Here is a 20,831-nt window from a genome sequence, read left to right on the forward strand (position 1 = left end):
ACCAAAATTCTATTCAGATTGCTCACGACTTGGTTTTTTATGAGCGAACTAAGCACATTGAGATCGATTGTCATCTTACTCGTCATCATCTCAAGCATGGCACCATTGCTTTGCCTTTTGTTCCTTCTTCCTTGCAGATTGCAGATTTCTTCATCAAGACACATTCCATCTCTTGTTTTCGTTTTCTAGTTGGTAAACTCTCGATGATTGTAGCTGTCACATCATGAGTTTGAGAGAAGATGTTAAATAATATTTATGTAGTCTTATTTATTAAGGGTAGAATAATACTTTCAGTTTAATCTATATATACTTTATTTGTATTTAAGTTAAGGTTGAGCATTCATAATATACAAATTATTCAAAATTTTAACCTTTTTTTGTATTTAATCTTAATTATTTTAACACTTCTTTTATTATTATTATTATTATTATTATTATCCCAGAGCCCTTCTCAATTAATTAATTGCATATAGGGAGGCCTCCTTAAATCCACTGCATGTATTCTCGTATCAAAGAAAATCCTACAAAACAACTTTTCTCCATAAGATGTGTCAAACCCATGATTGAAAAGAAAACTCTAAAGACAACTATGTTTTCGATTCTGCAAATCCACCGTCATTCTGCTGCCTTCATTTCCGTCTAATAAAGGAACAGCAACAACAACAAGAACGAAAGTTCTTTGTGTTCGGCGGCTTTGTCTGCACAAATTCTTCATTATAATCATAAGACCCCTTCAGAATCCATACACCTCCTTCACTTTCTCTGCCATTCCTTTCCGTTCTTCACTCAAATCGTCACATCAATTATGCGCATATAAAAGAAAAGTAAATGTTAAAATCTTTTGCTCTTTGTATTTTTTCCGCTGCACTCCATCAATCAGAACAGGAGAGAATCCCATCAGGTATGGAGATCTTTCCATCGCTAATCCTCGACCATCCCCATCTCATATCCATTTATTGAAACTGAAAATCTGATAAAATGATCTTTTCCTCTTTTTTCTTTTGTTGGAGTCAATGGAGAGTTGTTGCTTCTTTTCTTTTAGCAGAGTATATAGATGTCTGACATTTATATAGTAGCTCTGATATTGTTGAGGAGATGGTTTATTTTTATTTTGCCTTTTTCTTGCTTAATTTACAGCCAGCATGCTAGCGTTACAGTTGAAATGGTTTTTCCGTAGTATTACTTATCTTTTAATGAATCGCAGAATCGCTATATCATATACTAATACTACTTAGTTTCCTCCCCGAACAGGATAGCCAAAATAAACTTAGAAGCCTCCATGATGAGGTTGCACGATTGAGACAAAACGTCCCCCAGGATCCCAGGATGCAAGAAAAGAAAAAACTCATGGAAGAGCTTTTGAGGTTAGAAAACGAAAACAAGCTGCTAGAACTGCAAAATCAAGCGTATTGCATGATGATACAAAATGACGGGGACCCTAGAGGGGATGAAGCTGATCAAGGTTCTTAACGTATCCATTTACCAGTTTAACTAACGATATCTTATATTATAATTTGTCTTAACAAGGTGGCTAATTGTGCTGGGGTGCCATTGCAGCATCGCCTGCAGGGTTGCTGTGATTATATTGCTGAGTAGTGCATTAAGTTAGGCTCCTCTACTAAATCATGACTTCTCAAGCTTTTCATCACGTTTGAACCCTTTGAGAGGGAGATGGATCTACTGCGGCAGAACAATCATATATCTCCTGTGCTGTGTTCGTGTCTGGTTTAATTTACTATGCTATCGGAATAAATGCCAGCGCCTCATTTAATTCGTTTGGCTTGTCTACCTTAGTTATGCACTTGTAGCTACTGTCTCTTGAATCACTATACTGGAAACTCGTCGAAAATACCCAACACTGATGTCTGCCTTGTGATGTTCAATGACAAGAGGATTATACCTGGTTTATCAACCAACCTAGAAGATTAGGTATTCGGTCTCCTCTATTTTTCAACTTTACCTCAATCGATCACCCTGCAAAATGGTTTTTCATCCATTTTCGAGGAAAACTGACCGTTAATGTTAAAGGCCATTAAGCTGCAGCTTCAAAGGGAGAACAACAATATTTTGTTTATCCTACAAAAATCATAAGGCACTTCTAAATATCAAACTATATGATTAGTGATGGGAAAAAATACGTATGAAACCGCAGTGAACAAGGTTTATCTATGAACTGTTAGAGAGAAATAATCATTTAAGCCTCTTTTTAAAACTCCAAACTGATGTCCTATAATTATGCAAATATTGGTTTTCATAAGGAAAAAAAAAAACCATCTTGAAAGAGGATCAAGGTAAAGTTAAAACATAAAGGGATGGTTGATAGAAAAATTAGTTTTAGTTAATTGATAAATTAGGTATAGTTGCGGGGTGGAGCAAATTAAGATTAGCTCTTTCCGACCTTAATTTGCTCTTTTCGACTTTTTGTTATCATTCTTTAAGTGAAAAGCTTTAATCTCCTAGCTAGAGCTAGCTTCCTTTTGCTAAACAAATCGAAACTACATAAGCTGAGAAACATATGCGTTAATGTAAGGCAAAATTAATCTAGCTCTTCTACGATTTCACTTTTCTTTTATTTTCAAGAATTACATTTCACGTATTGAATTAATGCAAGATTTAAATTTAGATGAAAATACAAAAATGTCATTTTGTATAATATAACTCAATAATCTAAATCACAAATTAAATCAAGTTTATTAAACCAAGTTGCCTCCACCACCTATAAGAAAAATATTTATTATTAACTCTGATGGGTGTAACTTAGATAGTTAAGTTCTAAGTTTATTTTTTTGAAATTAGCAGTTCAAGTCTCATAAACATTAAAGTCACTTAAAGTTTATATGATTGTTAACTTTAAGGTTCATGAATAAAGTTCTAAGTTTATTTTCTTGAAATTAGCAGTTCAAGTCTCGTAAACATTAAAGTCACTTAAAATTTATATGATTGTTAACTTTAAGGTTCATGGAATTAGTCGAGATACGCATAAGCTAACTCGTACACCTGCATTAATCTAAAAAAAATACTTGTCATTTGAGGGATAGCTCAACTAGTCAGATCTTGAATTTACTCTTCAATAGTTATGAGTTCGAGTCTTCTTAAGGCCACTAAAGATTTATATAGTTATTTATTTTAGGTCCTGTGAGATTAATCAAGATATACATAAGTTGATCTGAACACCCACATTAATAAAAAAACTTATCATTTCCATTTATCTTCAATCAAAATTCAATTTATCTATTAACAATTAATTAATTAGTTTGTATGGGCTATGGACCAAGAGGCAATTTGTTTCGTGTGTAATAAAAATAATGTTTAAATGCCACAAATATATTTTTAAAAAATTCATAACTCGAGTTATGAATTTAACTAGATGAAATAAGTTTGTTTTATTTTAACTAGATATTTAAAACAATAAACACCGATAACAAATTAATCAAATAATAATAATACTAATAATAACATTGGAAAAAAATTTAAAAAGAAAAAATAATATAACTTAATTTTTAATCTATATTTGCATAAAAACCTTATAACTTGAATATTAAAAATCAAGATAAATTCATGATTTAAATCATGACATTAAAATAACTTAAATAAAAAAAAATTCATAATGTGGTGTCTCATGATAGCTTTTGCAAGGCCAATAATTAGGTTACAATGTTGGAGACAGATTATTGGGCTCAAAGACCATGAATACTTGTGAACAAGTTGGGCTAGAGCTCTTTCAATGTTTAAATCAGTTAATTTGTACGAGAAATATACCCTTAAATATAAGTAATTTTGTTTGTCACTTGGGTTTGATCCTTAGTAACGATCTCTGTTTTTATGTTTTTTATTTTTCTAGTTTCTCTACCTTCGCATCTTTATAAGTTTTATTCAAAATTGTATTTTCCCCTTAGCTCACCATAAATTAAAAACGCTAATTTTCATTTTTTTCCAATTTCCCCCTCAAATTAGACCAATCAAAACTAATTTTTTTATAGATTATTTTAAGAATATATTTTGGCATCGACTTGATTTATTTTTTTAAAAATCAATAAAAATAAATTTAAGAACATGAAAGGTAAAACTGTACCAGAGAATATAAGAAGCGCTAATAATATGGAGTGATTAGCAAGTAAAGTAAGAACAAGGACGAGTTGGTGGATGGAGCGACCGACCTAGAAACAGCTCTCCTCTGTGGGTGTGAAGGCAACCTTAGCCAGATGGTTCCTTCTTGAAGGAAAGGCAACCCCATCCAAGGCACGCGTTGTGCAGGTTCACCACCTGACAACCCTCCCTCCAATTCGTGGCGCCACCTTGAAATCAAATCCCGACACGTCAGCACTCACCGAACATTCCCAGTTTGCGCATTTAAACAAGAATTTCAGGTGTGAATTTTATTCACAAAAGATAAGATAGAATATGCAGCCAGCCACCCACCTTACCATTTCAAATCATGTAATTCATGATTGCCGGTCCCTAATTTGGTGGCTGCTGGAAAGTTGCTTGGAGCCGTGTCCTTTTCCGGCCTGGATATGGCTCGCATCCTGTCACAGAAAAATATCCATCTAGCCCGTAGTATTTGCATTTTTAATTCAATTCACTCTCCGTTATTAACAACATTTTTTTGATATATTATAAAAAATATAATGTAAATTCGTAACATTATAAATAATTTTTTAACTAATCATATATTAATAATTATTCTATGAAATCAAGTCTGATTTTACAGGTTTTTAATTTATATTTACATATTAAATACATATTAACTTTGTTTTTATTATGATTTAATAATAATGATTATATTGTTTTATTATTTTTAAGCAAGATCACATACTTTTCACAGAATTTTCGTCTTCTCTGTGGCAAACCACGAACTTTGTGAGAAGTTATAACACTAATGTTATTTTATTCTTTTACTCCTAATTAAGCCTTTTATTTTATTAAAAATAAAAACTCTATCTTTTAACCAATCACAAGACACCAACGAATTACTTAGTTGCGAAGGAGTAAATATTATTACTCTAGAATCTTTATTATTTAGGAAATTTTATAGTTTGTTTAGAAATATAATTATAATTATTTTTAAATAATTATTTGTATTAAAATATATGTTAATAATATTTTTTATTTTTTAAAAATTATTTTCATATCGATATATCAAAATGATTAAAAAATATTAAAAATATATTTGTTTAAAAAATAAAAAAAATAAATTTTTGAAGTTTTTCAAAAAATATTTTAAAATGCAGAAACAAAGTCTCTCACTCAAACTAAAAAATCTTCTTTACAATGAAAAAAAAAAGATTTAATCACTCCCAAACACTTTATATTAAAATATAAATAAAGGAGAAATCAAATCATCGCAGGCAAATAGAAAGGAAAAGGTAAAATGAATCAGTATGTTTTTTTTGTTTGTGTCTGTTTACAATCACGGTAAAACCAAGGATGTGAGGTGGTGCAGTGATAAACGTCCCACGTGGACAAACCAATGAAACGAAGATGTCGTCTGTCCCCCACCATTTAAAACTTCCGGGTGCGTTAGAATAAGACTATACGTAACGATTATAGGATAGAATCGCAAGAACAGAAACCTTTTTTTATTATTTATTTTTCTCTTAATTTTTGTTTTTTTTTAAAAAAGAAAAATCGTAAAAAATGAGCCAACTGGAAATGAGAGATAAAATAAAAATGGGGGCCACCACCACCTTGTGATAGGAAAATAGGTATTTTCTTGGTAAGCAGGAGAAATAAAAGGAGGACAGAGGAGGATATTATTAGGTATTTGGTGGCAGTGAACGAGCGAGGGTGCGCCTGTAGTTTTTCTTGTGCAAAAGTTTTGTGTTTCTCACTCCAGAGAAATAAACTAATATTTAGAGAGAGAAATAGAAGCTCTGGATTCCTTCTCATCCGTCCTCAGCGACGGTTCTTATGCCGCTTGGCTTTCAGGTTTTCACCTCTCTCTCTCTCTCTGTCTCGATTTCTTTCTTCTTTTTGTGTTTTTGTTGTTCGATTTGGATTGGATCTGATCAGATCGAGTCAGATCTATTGTTGGTTTGAATCAGGGTTTCTGATTAGAGATTTGTGATTTCTTTAAAGAATTTTAAAGTATTAAAGATTTGATTTTAAGATGTTTGGGGATTTTGATTCTAGCTGATCAATTAGGTTTTATTTTTTGATAAATCAGTGTGCTGGCTAGGTTAAACTGGCATGCTATTTAACTTTCTTGATTATGATTTTTGACTCTAGGAATGTTGAATGATGCACGTGATCTATTGAATTTATACATATTGTTTTGCTGTTAGCACTTTATGTAATGCGAATCCATTGAGCTTTTATTGATCTGGGCTATAGTTATTTGTGTTTTGAATTGATTGAGACGAAAAGGAAGGAATCTTACTCTCTCTTTTATTCACTTTAAATAAAGAAGAAAGGAATATAAGACGAAATAATTCTTAGCTTAGAGCATGTTCAATGCGAAATGCTTCTTGTCTCAAGATAAATCCAACATATACGTTGATGTCAGTCCATTTGATTTGTCCGTGGTGGTTATATATGTGCATAAAACATGTTATACATGTTTCATTTTTCTTCTTGGAGTTGTAAATTGCTGTTACTGATGAAATTGGATGGTTTCACTATTTTTACTTACAGGTAGTATTCTATTCTTTTAGGTTCTGCTGGGTTCAGATTTAGACAGCTTAGTTTCCTTCCTTAAGACATGGAGAAAGCGTGCTTCTGGTCAAATTGCTTCCAGCATCGGGTTTTTTCATTCCAAGAAGTGCTCGATTGGCGGTTTCTCATCCTTGGAGATTTTCTGTTGGTTTCCTTTGTCAATTGCACTTAGTGGTTGCTTTCTTTTTAATGAACAATATAGAGGCGTGATGCAAAATTTTTCTGAGAGAGGTGTTGGATCTTTGGTGCACTTGGTCAAGTAAGCAACCCATACATGTCCTTTGACCAATGCCTTATTCTAGGTTTTGTCTAACAGATTCTTTCATTTGCAGTGCATTGCTGATACAACATCCAGTTGGAGTTCTTGGCACGCCTTCTGGGGTATATCTTCTTTTTTGTTTGCTTGCTTGCTAAGTTTATCTACTCTGCTTCATTGCTCTAATCTCTCTGGCATTTTTGCAGGGCTAAAGTCTGCGACGATTCTGTTGAAAGCTGCTTAAGTAGTCAATTTAGATAAAACCATCACGTCAAGTTGGTGCAGAATGTACAGTTCTTAGCTACATTTCTTTGTTGCGCCTGATGGGTACTTGTTAGATTGTGGAGTTATCGGTTCACCGAACGATTTCTACATAACATAGATGAGTTAGCTTATTTTGCGTTTGAACCCTTGGGTGACTGTCTTAAGCTTAGTGGGATTGTCCTGTTGGCTAGAACAATCATTCTGGTTGGTTCTGAGTTTTGTCAATATGCTTTGTGGTTTTCTTATGGATCTTCCATCCATGACTTCATATTGCCTCGAAGCTGTGGTTCTATCAATGAATAAGGCCAGGAAGCTCGTTCATCCTAAACATTCTTGTTTTGTGTGCTCAGTTTTCTCCACATAAAATTAGCTGGTCCACCAAGGCAGCTTGTTCAAATTTTACAGTTTCTATTAGATTGTCTACCATAAATGTCAAATAGCCTTACTAAGTGTCATACTATCTGCAAATAAAGAAAGAGCTTTTTTTTGTTCCACAAGAAATATGGAAAGGTATGTTATTTTCCTGTGACTTCTACCTTAACCAGTGCTGATTGTCAATCCCCGAGTAACCTTTTTGGGAACCTCATGTAGGTACAAGTTAATCAAGGAAGTTGGTGATGGAACATTTGGGAGTGTGTGGAGAGCAATTAATAAGCAATCTGGTGAAGTTGTAAGTGCATTGTTACTTTCCGTTCCAGCTAATCTGGTATTTGTTAGCTGGTATTAGTATTGCTCCTGAAAAGCTAAGGATTGTCCTGATTTAACTGAATCTCGTGTTCTTGCTAACAACTAACAGGTGGCAATTAAAAAGATGAAGAAGAAATATTACTCATGGGAAGAGTGTGTGAATTTGAGAGAAGTGAAGGTAGTATGATGAACTTTTTTCTTCTTTTTTGTTTTGAGCTTTGCTATTTGTCTTTCATCAATTAATGGGCTGTCTCCTTGTGTCAGTCACTGCGGAAAATGAATCATCTGAATATTGTGAAGCTCAAAGAAGTAATCCGGGAAAATGACATTTTATATTTTGTTTTTGAGTACATGGTAATTTTTTTTTAATTTTTTTTTTAATTTTGGGATTTCTTGCTTTTTTTATAAATCCACTTTTTGCATACTTTTTATCATTTTGTTTTGTTTCAGGAATGCAACCTTTATCAACTTATTAAAGACAGGGAAAAGCTATTTTCAGAAGCTGAAGTGAGGAATTGGTGTTTTCAAGTATTTCAAGGTCTTGCTTACATGCACCAGCGGGGGTATTTTCATCGTGACCTTAAGCCAGGTAACTGTTATTGGTCAAGATTCTGCTTTTGCTTCAGGAGTTTTCATGGCAAGTTGGTGACTGGATGTTTTAACAGCTTAACATACTTCTTTAACTGATTGTGTTTATTCTTGTGGTCTGCTCTTAATGCTTCTAGTTTTTGTAATCCATGTCTGAGTATTGTTTGTTTGACCTTTTGACAGAGAATTTGTTGGTCTCAAAATCCATAATTAAAATTGCTGATTTTGGTCTTGCACGAGAAGTCAATTCACTCCCCCCATTTACGGAGTATGTCTCCACACGGTGGTATGTCATCTTTTGCCTTCATATTTTTTTTCTTGAAATGGATGGCAGATGTCCACTGCTGTTTCTCACTGTCTTCTGTCTCAAAATTCTAGGTATAGAGCACCTGAAGTGTTGCTTCAGTCATACCTGTACAGTTCTAAAGTTGGTTAGTATCGGACAAACATGAGATTATGTTCTAACCATTAATTAATGATCACAAACGACCTTACATAATGTTTACTAGAACTAATATATATATCTTCCACAGATATGTGGGCAATGGGTGCCATCATGGCTGAGTTATTCACCCTTCGACCGCTTTTTCCTGGTACCAGGTATGGATCTGAATTAAATAATAGCTGACAATAATTTAGTTCATAACGGGCTAGTCAGTTTCTGGTGTTTAAACTTTTCTCGTTTATGGACAGTGAAGCAGATGAGATCTACAAAATATGCAGTGTGATAGGCAGTCCAACAACTGACACTTGGGCTGATGGGCTTAATCTTGCAAGGGCTATTAACTACCAATTTCCACAGGTCAAATTTTCTTATTTTTCTCTTCTTTCAGCAGTAGATACTTTTGCCTTGGGGTTTGTGGGTCCAATGAGACAAGAAATCTATTGTTTTCTAAATGATAGAATGATGGCCTTTGTAATGTGCAATTGTGAATTTTGCTAATATTTGTTACTATCATTCAATTTGTTACTATCATTCAAACATGGTGAATATACCATCTATTGCTTGGACATGATTCTTGGAATAGTATTAATATTTGAAACCATCCATGTCAATTTATGAATTAACCATATATGATGCAAGATTAGGAGTCTGAAATTTTGATTGTATAATTTGAGACTGCAGTTTGCTGGTGTTCACCTTCCCACACTTATCCCATCAGTAAGCGAGGATGCAATCAACCTTATCAAGGTTGGTAATATATGTAGAGACTATGGTTCCTTTCTCTGATTTTTCTTTTCTTTTCTTTTCTTTTTTCCCCTTGCAAGCAAGCACTATATTTTCTAAAAATAATGTTGGATTAGAAAATTATTCTTAATGACCCTTCTTTACCCGTCCTTTCTTATTTGTTCCTTTCTCTTTTGAATCTAGTCGCTTTGCTCCTGGGATCCTTGCGCGAGGCCATCAGCTGCAGATGCTCTACAACATCCCTTCTTTCAGGTAGCCTCTTTTGTGTCTTTATAGCTTGAAACAGGATTGCCATGTATGTGTGTGCATGTGCATGTGCTATTTATGTTAGTGATTTGCACAATTGTTGTTTCAATCACCAAATTCGTTGGGCTATAATTTGTTTTGGCAGAGTTGTTTCTATGTTCCTCCATCCCTGCGCCCCAGAGCAGCCATCACAAGAACACCTACATCTGGTTTGTCTTTTATCTTGCATTGTTGTTGGTTTCATGAAGATGACTGCCAAAAGCATTTCCAAGAGTTCTTCACTTCAAGAATCTTACGTGAACATAATTATTCACTTGCATGCAGCTGGAACAAAGGGAGGATTGGAGCAACAATGTGCGAGGAGTTTACCAGGGGCTTTGTCCAATTCTAAGCTTACTAACAGTTTTCCTTCTCCAAAGTTACATGCTTCTTTGAGTACAGGTTATATTTTTTCTAAAAAAATTCAACTACAGTTCTCCGTGATAAACATTAAGATAATATGGTTTAGATAATTGTGTGCATGGTTTCATTGCAATGTTAATTTACATGAAGTTCAAAGCAAACCTTGCATTGTTTGCCAAGTCTTGACTGCATTTGTAGCTATATGCTAACATAAAGATGTTTTTTTTCTTTTTTATCCCTCTGGCAGGGGTACAACGCAAGCTGGATATGGTTAACCAGGTATGCATCTGTTTGAGGGACCCCATGGACTGCATATCTTTTCCGTTGTCATCTGCATGGTCTATTATCTTTTGTTTTCGGATGTATTGGTGCTCAAATGTTATCTGATTTGGATATTGTGTACTGGTAGCCTTGCACTTCCTGTTTGTTGTATATATTTGGATCATCTTTCTTTGTTTTTTTCTTTCTTTCTCATAATTATAGTCAAGTCTCCATTGAATTTGACAAAATTGATCGTGAACTATTAAGACTACCTTTGGACTTGACCAATTAGATTTCTGTTCGTCCATGAATTGCAAGTGCTTTTAACCATCTGCTTAGATAATTGAGCTGTGGGGATTCCTGATAATGAGTTTGTAGCTCAATGGGGTCTCAAGTTCTGAGGACCACATGCATTGTATCTTCTGAGTATTCGGAACTCATGGTTGAATAAATTCAATGTCTTTTATCCTTGGACAGAATTGCATTATATCTTCTGTAGTATTGATTTGGATTTGCTTCATTTACTGGCAGGATTCACGTAAGCCTGACAAGTCCTTGAAGAGCTCTACAAAACCAAGATATCAACCACCAGGGAGGAAAAGCCCAAGTAATTCTCTTACTGTAATCATTGGATGAGTTAGGACCTGGCCAAATATAGAATATTGGGAATCCCATTTGATAATCGAGTAAATATAGAATAGACAACCTTGTATGAATTGTCCTTCTAGATTTTTTGTAAACCAGGCTAATGTTCGGTTAACAAATATGTACATCTCAAAAATTAAATTGAAGCTATGTTGGTTGGCAGCATTTATGAGCAAAGGGAGAGTTGCACGTGGAGTATCAGAAACAGCTGATAAGCTTGCAAGCATGACAATTGCCTCTCGTCGGCAGTCTCTGGGACAGCCCAAGCCACCTCCTATGAAGGCTGGAGTACAGTGGACTGGAGAATCTGGTGGGATGTTTCTTAGGCCAACCCAACAGTTCCAACATGGCAGAAACTATCCAAGGAAGGTTGTGGGATGAAAAGGAAAGGCTCTTTTCAGAGATTATACTGTTATTTCGTGATATGCTATTAAGAAAGTTCATAGTTATATGAGTGATATATATATTGTGGTGCGTGTCTCCAAGCAAAACCTACCTGCATAAGAGGGGTGCTGCTCATGTTGTGTTCTGACCTTCGTTTGTTTGCCGTTATTTTGATGACACGTATTGACATTGATACTATTATTAATAAATAAATGGCGTCTTCGCCTGTATGAGGAATGAGTTTGATTTGTTAATGAAATTTGCTTTGAGATATGCTTCCGTCTATCTTTTGCCAAGCAATTTCTCGTGGTCTTGGGTGTTTCCTCCCGCACCTTTTGCGTTCAGCTGGCAACGCCTGGCAGGATGAGGAGGGAGCTTGCTAGGTGCTGTTGTGCTGTCGGGGATGGTTAGCGTTTGACCGATTTGGTTTACGAGGAAGTATCTGCATTCTATAAAGCAGATGGGGGCAAGAACCGGGCCTCCTCGCTGATCGATATTTCAGATCGTGATTTCTTAAGAGCAATACAAGGAATACGATAAAAATTGTGTCCGAATCTAGATTATAGTTTAGCCTTCTCAACCCAGGTAGGTCTTTTCTTTCCAAGTTTACATAAATGTAGGCTCTGATTTCAAATATGTTAGGATTGGAGATCTTTCTGGTAGGTTTGTGGTACGGTACCTTAAGTTTATTTTGGGAAAAGATTCAGACACAATGGTATCAAGCCAAATGGCAAGAGGAAGCCTGGAGATCAGAATATGGTTGCTCGCTGTAACAAGATGCTCTGATAAGACGGCAGATAGGAATTCCGTTTGATCAAATACTCCGGTGAGGTGCATTGCAAGAGTTATAAAAAAAAACAAATCACTTGGTTAAGGTTTCTAGGTCTCCCTAGCAGGAGAGCAAGAAGATCCAGATCCTTCTTTATGGATAATAATTTCAATTTACGCACAAGGATTAGCTGGTTCACTAAAATGGACCAAACGTCCGTACATAAGTTTGTTCAGCTAAAGGTATGTTTAAGCATACAGCTAGCGAGAGAGTACAAGGCCTGAAGGTTAGTCTCTAATTTAATTAACCCCTTTACAAGCCAAGCCAAGCCAGAATTATTGTTGTCGAAATAATAAGCTCCATCCCAGAACCTCCAGCACACTTCTCATTTGCATTCAGGCTACTAATTTTTTATTGTAAACCTGTAATTATTCGCCACCTGACGGCCTGGATTTAAACCCACAAATTACCGTCCGTACATATTAGTAGCATAGCGTGTTTCAAAAATATTTTAAAAAATAATTTGAATTTATTTTTTTATGTTTTCTATAATTTTGCTGATAAGAAAAGAATATTTAAAAAATCTTGGAGAGTACTAGAGCTGCCAGCTTTCTTGCCTAAGCAATCTTCTTACATGCGCGGTGCACGCCCTTGGAAACGTGGGACCGTAACGACGGCTACTCTTGTAACAGCAACAAATGATCACATCCATGTCAAGGATGAACTTGTCAAATATGCACTCTTTATAACAATAAATGATATCATTCAATTCCTTTCTTTATAAAAACAGTGTGTTGCAGAGGACAAGCTCTGATAATAAGTAAATTACGAGCCAAACAACCCCAGAAAAGCATGAAGACTAATACATGTCTTCGGGAGGGAAAAACCAGAGGCCCTAAAAAAATAGTTGTAATAAAATTGTGACCGGGACAAACAATAGAGACAAAAATTGGACACGTTAGGACATTCCAGGGGAAATATACCATCACGAAAAATGGATTCATCACCACAAGTGATGGTAAGACATAATTCGGCCCTTAGAATGAAGAAATACCGTCAGTTCAGTGGTGTGACCATCCAAGGTGGTGGCAAGTCCATTTTCTGTAGAGACCTTGAAAAACGAAACTGAATGGGTTTTGTTTTGCTTTTGGGGGGGAAGGATATCCAGCTGCACCATCAATCCTTTACTAGACAGCAATTTGGGTGGTGGGAAACCATGCTTTATAGGTACTGAGCTTGTATTCTTTCTCTATTCTGTTCCCACCATGTCTTCGCGTGCACTTCTCCGAATTGTTCGCGGCTGTGAACATCAGAAACAAAGACAGGATGTCAATGGAATATAGACGTTATATATGGTAGTCATCAAACTTGATTCAGATGAAGACAATATCATAACACCAACCTAAAACGAAAACCAGAAAAAACACTTTTCTTACAAACACAAAAACCAAACCATTTTTAAATTCTTATCTTTCATGTTGTATTTGCATCAGGTGCTAATGAAGGGACGGCTCAAAGAAAACATCAGAACTTTAAAATAAGTTTTCCTTCAATAGTTTCTGCCACCAAAAAAGATGCAACTTGAAATGTGAATAAATAAGGATTTCCATTACCTGAATCTGACACGCCTGAGCTCCCTAGTGCCATCGGCTAATTGTCTGATTGTGATGTAAACCCCTGGCTCATCTTGCTCAACCCATTCTGTCTCCAGGTCACTGGCATTGCTAACTGAAATAGAAGGCTCATCTCTAGATGATGTAGTTGTCCGTGATGCCTCTAAAGAAGATGCCTCGAATCTTGGCCCCCCCATACCATAGCTACTTGAACCAGCGTGGTAGTGATGGCTGCCACCTTGGTCCATAGTATCAGATGGGAAATAACCTTTACTTCCAGCAGGTTTATAGTAGTTTCTTGGGGTAAAAGATGGAGCCATAGGGCTTTCCCTTGCAGATTCCATCCTTGAGTAGGAGGAATCTCTTTGCTGATTAAGAAAAAATTATTGGTCAGTAATTTTTTTAAGATGCTGAGATTTTTTTTTCCTATAATATGACGAGGAACTTCAATACATAGTAGTTATGTGAAAAATCAAAAGAAGATATTTTTTTATTTTTTTTAAAAAAAAAAAGAGAGGAAAAGGAGAAGGGGAAAGCATGAAAAAGGCAATTGTTACAAAAATGTCTCCAAAAACCATCTTTTCATAGTAAGGTTTTGGGATGCCATTTATATCCCAATGTCTTGTCAGCTAGAAATGAGACTGGTTACAAACAAGGGCACTAGAATCCCTTGGTTCACATGCTAGAAGCTCATGGATATATATTTTTTTTTTATCCCCATAGTGCTTTAAAATGGTTGGGGCTTAAAAATGATTACGTTCATGGTCAAGGAAGCTGGAAATGGAAATGTATTGCAACTCAACTCATCGATCCACTATTTCTAGAGGATTTTTTAAGCGGCAAATTAAGATAGAAGAGATTTACCTCATCCTCACACCTCGGGGGAGTGTGAAGAGCTTGACGATTAAATCTCTGGACATTATAGAGCTCCGTGATTCTGTCATAGTTCTCACCCCACCATAGCTGAGCTTGCCACTTATTAAACATCTCTCGGCTTCAAAACCCAAATGCCTGAGTAATGTCAGTTTGTGCTTATACTAGCCAAACAGAAATAATCTATCTATTCTTTTTTTAGTTCATTTATCTGTTTGGATTTGAACTAATATATGCTACTAGAAGTATAGGCTCAAGACAGTATGTTAAGGATAGCTGATGCACACCTGAAGCGAATACGCTTTAGATCATTTCCCCCATTAGGGAGAGACACGAAAGTAATGTGAACACCTGGCTCCACCTGTGCCATCCATTCCTTGGGCTCATCCTCATCCTCCAGCACCACATCACAAGACTCTGCTCCTCCAGGGGTCCGGTCTCCACCATACAATGTAGAAAACCTAGATTCAGCTCTAGTACCTCGATTGTGTTTGGGAGTAGTAAAGTCCCAGGCTGGGGTTGAGCTTGAGCTTCCACCTCCAAAATAGGGGTATGGAACCCCTTCTGAAGCTGCATCAAAGTCAGGGTAAGGTCGCTGTCCTTTCTTGTAGCTGCTGGGACTTGTGCAGGGCTTGCATTGCTTGTAAGCACCAGACATTTTCAGTGCCATGTCCTTGATCTGTACATCATTGAAATACTTGGTTGATTGGAATTGCAAAAGAGTTATGATATATCATTCATTAAAAAACTGAAATATTTGGAAGTCGCACAATTAAGTTTACAGTACAGACAAAAAAATTGTAAAAGAAGAAAGCTCGAGGGAGGTCGTGAAAAGGATGTGCAACTTCAATTTCATTTTATTTTTTCATATGTTTGCTGCACATAGATACAAACTCAACATAACTCAGGTTGCTTTCTTTAGACTGTCATAAAATGCTGGAAAATCATGCAGCTTCATATCAACTCTAATACATATTACTGGAAAGGAAAGGAATTGGACTTTTAATCTAATGAAGTGATGCATGGTCATTTGGCAAAGGATCAAGTTGATGCTTGTTAAAAAAGAACAGAATGAAATCAGATGCATCAAAGGGTTTGAATCCAATCATGCCAGCAATTAATTGGCAATTTCATCAAAGAAGTAAAGAAATCCTAAGGTTCTGCTGTTCCTCAAAAATGTCTGATGCCTGAATATAAATGGCAGCAGAAATATTTCAGCCTACTTAACACGATTAAGGAGGCTAATGCGTAAATGCTTCACATTTACACACGGTTACAAATATTTATGCGCCTGTTGGTTGGAATTGATTTCATATTCAACAGAGCAGATTTGATGGTGCCTCACTGATTTGTAAATTTTTGCAACCTATGGAGTCCAGACAACTATTAAGAGTAATTTGCAAGCAAGACTACAAATATTTCTCATTTGAATAAAGGCACCCCTTGTTCCAGAATGAAGTAATGGCCTGTCACAGAAGATGACTGCAAAGTTTAGACTGAATCATCGCATTGGGTGAATAAACATTAACTAGCTGTGCTTTTGAAAGGTAGAGACAAGGGCACAAGGTGAAACATGAGAATTTTTCTTCAAAAAACAATTGCAGCGGTGAATACTGCAAGGTGACCAGAGTCAACAAATCGCTATGTACTTTTCTGCTGCAAACTATTAGACGCCAGCCTCGTTTCACTGCTCATTAGCAGAGCAGGCAGATTCTTCCTTTAACCATGCTACTATATGATATATTGAGCTTTCGATGCATAGTGGAAGGACAAGAATTCAATGGTGGGTCAGATCAAGGACAATTAAGTGTCTTTTCTTAAATATCACGAGTCCTTTCCTAAAGATCCCACTGTTGCTCACTGTGGAAATATGGGGTCCTTCAATTACATATTCTATGACAACAAACTTGGCCAGCATAATGTTACGAGAGTTTTCCAAAATTTATATTTATTTGTTATCACGAGCATTTCAGGGTTTTTCTTTCTTCTTTTTTTTTTTTAAAAAAAAAAAGAAATTGGAAGTGGGTTACCACTGCAAATCTATATAAGTAACAGTAGCAGTAAGAGATCATGCATGGAATAACATGATAAATTCAAAAAGAAAAGGAAGGGGCAAAAAAGACAGGAGAATGAAGGGTGTTGTGTATCATCCAGTCAGCAAGCAATAGGCAACCACGCGGGGCCAAATAAAGAAGACCGCCCAATATATCAGTAGGCCGTACACACAAAAACTACCTTGTCAGCCTAGCCAGGTAAAATATATTATAATTTACTATTGCCTAAATTTGGTTAGCAAGAGGAGACCATGGACAGACATGTGAAAGATGCCAAGAGAAGTGAAGGGATGGGGCCGTGTCCTCCCAACTTGGACCCCCCGCTTCATCAATGCCATCTTACAACTTTGTTTCTTCGCTTAAATGAGCATAAATTCTAACACTCAGACAGCGTTCATGTCTCTTTCTCTGGGTGCATATATAAATGTATAGAGCTTCTTTTTAGATCTTTAAGTATTATATTTTTATATATATAGAGAGAGAGAGAGAGAGGAATTTGAGAGGGTAAAATGAGAGAAGGATTTCAGCTAAAAAAAAGGAATTTACGAATACTGAAATTACGAAAGTAACATTAGAAGATTTTAAATTGGAGGAACGGAGGAAAGAAATTGGAGAGCATACAAGGATAAAAATGAAATTTAGCCTGGTAATAATAATAATAATAAGGGATAGAAGTAAAGTGGGACCTGTGAAGTGAGGCTCTTGACGGCTTCTTTTGTACTTGGGGTACCACTTCCACGCGCTCCTCCTTCTTCTCCTCGTCCATCCTCTGCCACCGGCTTGGTACACGCTATGCACGTAAACATTTTCTCTTCTTCTCCTTCTTCTTATCCCTGCAAAAGACATTATTACACCCTTGTTATTGTGCTGACAATTATTTCTATGCTTGTCTCCTTTGGTTTTTTTGCTTTATTACTGTTTTCAGAAACAATGATGGCAATGAGATTTGGTCATCCAATCAATTTTTATTCAATCCCTCACAGAAAAAAATTAAAAGCTGATAATCTGAGCTGATTAATGCTAGTACGTATGAACCATACCCAAGGCATGGCATGGTTTTTAACGATTTAATTAGGAGCTTCCACCTTGAAATTGAATAGAAAAAATCCAACTAGTAAGTCGCAAGGAGGTATCTATTCTATTATGCTCTCCAAGAGTCAGATTACCATCACAACCATGAAGGGTAGATGTGGACAAATTGATCGGACAATAGAACATTCTTATCTCTATTTGATGATGCGTTTGCCTTCTATGGGCCCTAACTTCTTACCCTGGTGCGTTACTCCAATGTGTTTCTATTTGTTTGAAGGGACGCAGATAGAAAAGCACAATCGATGCCCAGAGAGAGAGAGAGAGAGCCCATTCCAATAAAAAGGAATTAGATGCCCAAAAAACCAAAGGGAATAAAGACAAAGCAATCGTTGTCCAGAAACAAATGATGGAAACTTAATCCAAATGAACTGGACCATTATAAGCAAGAATCTAAAGATATGATTTTTGTCCTCGAATTTCAAGGGAAAATGGGGCGTTTTTGGGGAAGGACAAAAGGGCTAAAGAATAAAGAGAAGCTCGGGATCGGAGAAGTAGAAAGAAAATGGAGGGATAAAATAGTGAGTCAATAATGAAAAGTGAAAACAAAATGGGGACATAGCCCCATTTGAAAGTGGTCTAATTAGATAGACCGTGATGTTCATGCTTTAATCTACAAACCCAATAAAGAATCAAAATTGTGTATGCCGAAGTTTCTGACAAACCCTTTAAAAAAGACAGTCCATTGAATCATATATATATATATAGGAGCTACCCCTACCATTCGATAATAATCCATGAAGGAAGAAAAAACACCAAAGAAATGAAGTGTCCTGTGCAGAAAAATTAATTTCAAGAAAAAAAATTGATTTTAAAGAAACATTATTTTATAAACTGCAATGTCAAGCGCCCTGGAAAGGGGTAGCTGAATAGACAGGGAGACGGGGGAATATTTAAGAAGGGGAAGAGTAAGCAACATTGATATTTGTTTCATGCTTGATTAAACATAAAAATAAAGTATTGCGTCATTATTATTCTGAAAACGACTTACCTAAAGCAAAGATTACCCCGAAACAAAACACTCAACACTCAACTGCTGCCGCTGCTGTTTGCTGTTCCTGTTTCTCTCTTAGCTGTCTGCTTTACACCATGTACTGATCCTTCATAAATCTCGAGCAGTCCTTTGTTTCCAGTTAGATATATGCTTAACTTAATCACTTGCTTTTATATCCCTCTACTGCTCGCCTCCTTCCAAATAAACTGCAATAAGACAACATCAATTCAGACCCCCCCAAGAAAAAGAAAAAAAACAGTGCATAGAAAGAAATGCCTATAAGACAAGCAAGGCCACATAAAATTGTCCCTCGAGAACTTACAACAGCACGATCCGACATCTTTTCAGGACTAAACTGAGTGGGTTGAGTCTAAATCATTAAAAGAGCTAGGAACTTACATAGAGTAAAGCTATGCTCTGTTTGGTTGCTAAGAAAGCTTAAAAAGAAATACCAAGAAAAGAAAAGGGACGAATTGAAACTTGCAAACGTACTATGGAACTACTTGCCCAGAATATGCGAATCAAAAATCTTTAAAACAAAGTGAGAAACTAAAAAATATGCTATGTTTAGAAGGTGAGAGAGGGGAGCAGAAAAAAAGATATGAAAACTGTTAACTTCATCAACTTAATTCATGTCTCATAAGAACTGATTTTCTGTTTGTGTGTGCGTGTGGTGGGGGGGAGTTAGATACAGCTCCGAGTTGCAAAAAAACCAGAGTAAAATGAGACCAAATGGCAGCAGAGAACAGCATTCTTTTTAGCCCACCTTGAATCTTCCTTTCCCTTTTAAACAGATTGTAAGACGATACCATAAAATCTTCTAACAAATCTTCATGTAATCAATTTTCTCTTCACTGCCGCAACCAGAATCCCTTTAATTTCGCTGATAACTTAGAGCGACTCGAGAAGAAAGAAACAAAGAAAAGAACTCTTTGCTTGCTATGTATAGCTTGCTAGGAGGGTGAGATGAAAATAAAAAAGGCCTCCACCGATACAAAATGCAGCGATATATCAGCAAGATGTATCGGATTCGGAGCTTCCCTCCCGAGTTCAGTACGTTTTCAACGATTCTTCTGCAAGTATTTAAAGTGAGAAACTTACAGACAAGGGAAAGGAACAATTGGGGATCCTCGTATTTATATAGCAGAGAGAGGGACTTGACGTCGTCGATCTCGGACGTTACTTAACGGCTAAAGTGTGTCCACGCAGGATAATGGGTTGCTTTTGTGTCGACGACCACAAAAAATTAAATTAAACTTGTAGACCATCACAGTGCCAATTCTATTAATTAATTAATTAATTTTTATATCAAGGTTCAAATCCTGTCAGATACCGGGAAAAAAAAAATTATCATTTGACTAACAAAAATAACTGTTTCTTTTTACAATTTAATTCTTTAAAAAAATATATAAATTTTTTTATTTTTTGTTGTATTGTAGACTATTTTAATAGCTAATATCAAAAATTATTTTAAAGAAATATATTTTCATGCTTTTAAAAAAATATATTTTAATATATTTTCATCCAAAACACACTTTAAAAATAACCACCATTATTTGAAATTATCTAATTTAATAGTGAAGATGCTATCTATGAATATAATTTCAATATATATGGTAAAAGAGTATGCTAAAAATATAGTAATGCGATTGTTTTATGTAGATCATATGATTATAATTGATGAACTCCATTGAAGATTATAGGCAGTCCAAATGATGAATAAGATGGTTTCTTGTGATTTATTTATTTTATTTGGAGGAGATGGTTCCATGAGAAGCCCAGAAATGCTTGGTTGAATAAATAAATAAATAAATATTATATATATATATATATATATATAGGAAAGAAAAAAAAAGGGAGGGG

The 20,831-nt window shown here is 35.6% G+C and overlaps 3 protein-coding genes and 1 long non-coding RNA gene across 4 annotated transcripts in view; 3 read left to right on the forward strand and 1 right to left on the reverse strand.

The window, feature by feature from the left end:
* LOC105128192 (uncharacterized) overlaps positions 1 to 1,928 on the forward strand; it is a 7,398-nt gene extending 5,470 nt beyond the window's left edge. The window contains exons 5-6 of the long non-coding RNA XR_842807.1: positions 1,252 to 1,462; positions 1,558 to 1,928. This is a non-coding gene — a long non-coding RNA (uncharacterized LOC105128192). The remainder of the gene's footprint in view (positions 1 to 1,251; positions 1,463 to 1,557) is intronic.
* Positions 1,929 to 5,779: 3,851 nt separating this feature from the next.
* Positions 5,780 to 7,471, forward strand: LOC105128195 (uncharacterized). Its single transcript, XM_011029754.1, has 4 exons — positions 5,780 to 5,928; positions 6,634 to 6,913; positions 6,987 to 7,035; positions 7,117 to 7,471. The coding sequence occupies exon 2, from the start codon at positions 6,701 to 6,703 to the stop codon at positions 6,824 to 6,826; it is 126 nt and encodes a 41-aa protein (XP_011028056.1). The 5' UTR covers positions 5,780 to 5,928; positions 6,634 to 6,700; the 3' UTR covers positions 6,827 to 6,913; positions 6,987 to 7,035; positions 7,117 to 7,471.
* LOC105128194 (Protein kinase superfamily protein) lies at positions 7,259 to 11,826 on the forward strand. Its single transcript, XM_011029753.1, has 16 exons — positions 7,259 to 7,684; positions 7,766 to 7,844; positions 7,971 to 8,039; positions 8,126 to 8,215; positions 8,312 to 8,450; positions 8,633 to 8,735; positions 8,828 to 8,880; positions 8,983 to 9,049; positions 9,143 to 9,251; positions 9,576 to 9,641; positions 9,822 to 9,890; positions 10,030 to 10,093; positions 10,209 to 10,325; positions 10,534 to 10,565; positions 11,079 to 11,154; positions 11,356 to 11,826. The coding sequence occupies exons 1-16, from the start codon at positions 7,677 to 7,679 to the stop codon at positions 11,571 to 11,573; spliced, it is 1,359 nt and encodes a 452-aa protein (XP_011028055.1). The 5' UTR covers positions 7,259 to 7,676; the 3' UTR covers positions 11,574 to 11,826.
* Positions 11,827 to 13,087: 1,261 nt separating this feature from the next.
* LOC105128196 (protein BREVIS RADIX-like) lies at positions 13,088 to 20,070 on the reverse strand. The gene is made up of 7 exons (XM_011029755.1): positions 19,735 to 20,070; positions 18,966 to 19,174; positions 17,572 to 17,718; positions 15,119 to 15,510; positions 14,823 to 14,952; positions 13,959 to 14,326; positions 13,088 to 13,645 (listed from the first exon to the last, which is right to left on the reverse strand). The coding sequence occupies exons 3-7, from the start codon at positions 17,689 to 17,691 to the stop codon at positions 13,567 to 13,569; spliced, it is 1,089 nt and encodes a 362-aa protein (XP_011028057.1). The 5' UTR covers positions 17,692 to 17,718; positions 18,966 to 19,174; positions 19,735 to 20,070; the 3' UTR covers positions 13,088 to 13,566.
* Between the last annotated feature and the right edge of the window lie 761 nt (positions 20,071 to 20,831).

Source organism: Populus euphratica, unplaced genomic scaffold (genome assembly GCF_000495115.2).
Source record: "Populus euphratica unplaced genomic scaffold, PopEup_1.0 scaffold49.1, whole genome shotgun sequence".
Lineage (NCBI taxonomy): Eukaryota > Viridiplantae > Streptophyta > Magnoliopsida > Malpighiales > Salicaceae > Populus > Populus euphratica.